Source organism: Palaemon carinicauda, chromosome 11 (genome assembly GCF_036898095.1).
Source record: "Palaemon carinicauda isolate YSFRI2023 chromosome 11, ASM3689809v2, whole genome shotgun sequence".
NCBI classification, from domain to species: domain Eukaryota; kingdom Metazoa; phylum Arthropoda; class Malacostraca; order Decapoda; family Palaemonidae; genus Palaemon; species Palaemon carinicauda.
The window spans coordinates 90,660,223-90,661,687 of NC_090735.1; the positions used below are offsets into that span (position 1 = coordinate 90,660,223).

The 1,465-nt window shown below is 39.6% G+C and overlaps 1 protein-coding gene across 1 annotated transcript; it reads right to left on the reverse strand.

The window, feature by feature from the left end:
• Window positions 1-390: 390 nt before the first annotated feature.
• Window positions 391-822, reverse strand: LOC137649378 (craniofacial development protein 2-like). Its single transcript, XM_068382361.1, has one exon. It carries the CDS (start codon window positions 820-822, stop codon window positions 391-393), a length of 432 nt encoding a protein of 143 aa, XP_068238462.1.
• Between the last annotated feature and the right edge of the window lie 643 nt (window positions 823-1,465).

Consider the following 1,465-nt stretch of genomic DNA (forward strand, 5'->3'; position numbering starts at 1 on the left):
TCAACTGGGCTCCACAAGGCACTAGAAGAGTTGGAAGACCCAGTCCTACATGGCTGAGAACTGTGAAGTGTGAAGTAGGGGTTGTTGAGTGGAGAAGTATTGATTTAAAAACTCAAGATAGAGATGACTGGCGAAATCTAACCAAGGCCCTTTGTGTTAATAGGCGTAGGAGATGATGATGATGATTCTTATCTCTATCAGTTTCCATGTTTTACAACTCATCCATTTCTTTCATCTTACTTCACTTCCTTGTCCTATTGTGATGCTGGCAGATTTCTGAAAGATTTCTTCAATTTTGATTTACAATGATTATTCACATCTAACTACTTCTTCACCAAGTAACATCTCTAAGACTGTAAATTTGTTCCTGCACTCAATAACGTAATATTCCTACCCACTGCTTTGTTGTCTTAGCTTTTCAATGTCATATTTAGGGGGTATGTTTACATTATTTTTCTTGGCGTTCAAATTGTGTCTAAGTGTTGAGACAAGAAGTTGGTGATCACTTCTTATATCAGCTCCCCGTAGAGATCTGATATCCAATAGTGAGTATTTATATTTTATATTTATTGCTAAATAGTCAATTTGGTTGTGGTGTTTTCCACAGGGAGATGTCCAAGTATACTTGTGTATATCTCTATGTTTAAAAAGTTTCTTGCTTATCATCAATTCCTTAGCTAAACAAAAAGTGACAAATCGAACACCATTATCATTCATCTTCCCTACACCATGGACACCAATGCATTCACTAAAACCATCATTAGCATTACCTAGTTTTGCATTCACGCCCCCCATACAAAGAAGAATATCACGTTTTGGCATCTTGTTAACCACCTTATAACGCTCGTGTATTTTATACACACTCATATGCTGTAATGCTATTGCTCTTTTTCTTTCTCTCTCTCATGCTCTCTCCCACACTGATAATAGAGAAACCTGTTTAAGCTTTCTATTACATGTTTCGCATTGTTAAAGTTTTATGCCATTTTGCCCTCAACTATTTGTTATATATATAATCTTGTCATGTAATTTGAATAGTCAGTTATGTTCCGCTCATCTTTCCATTAAGACCCTCACTAGTCTACCACAATTGGTGATCACCGGAGTGATCAGCTCTCCACCGCCATCCCGCTAACCCCTGTGCCCTTCCCTTTGATGATGCTGCCCACCAACCCTGATGCGTCTATGTACACCGCTTTTATGAAACTACCGCCTTTCACCAGTAGAGAAGCATTTTCCTGATTCCAGTTCGCCGAAGTTCAGTTTTGTATCAAGGGTGTGACGCTCTTAAGCAGCAAAGTAGACTATGTCATCGCATTGATCCCCAAGGACACTTTCCCAAAAATCTCTGATTGGCTCTGCGACCAAGGTAACGCCCCAATAGAGTATGACGCCCTTAAAACATACCTCCTAGAGTAGTACTCACCATCACCGCCTCCCCATATAGCCAAGCTTTTCCAGCTCT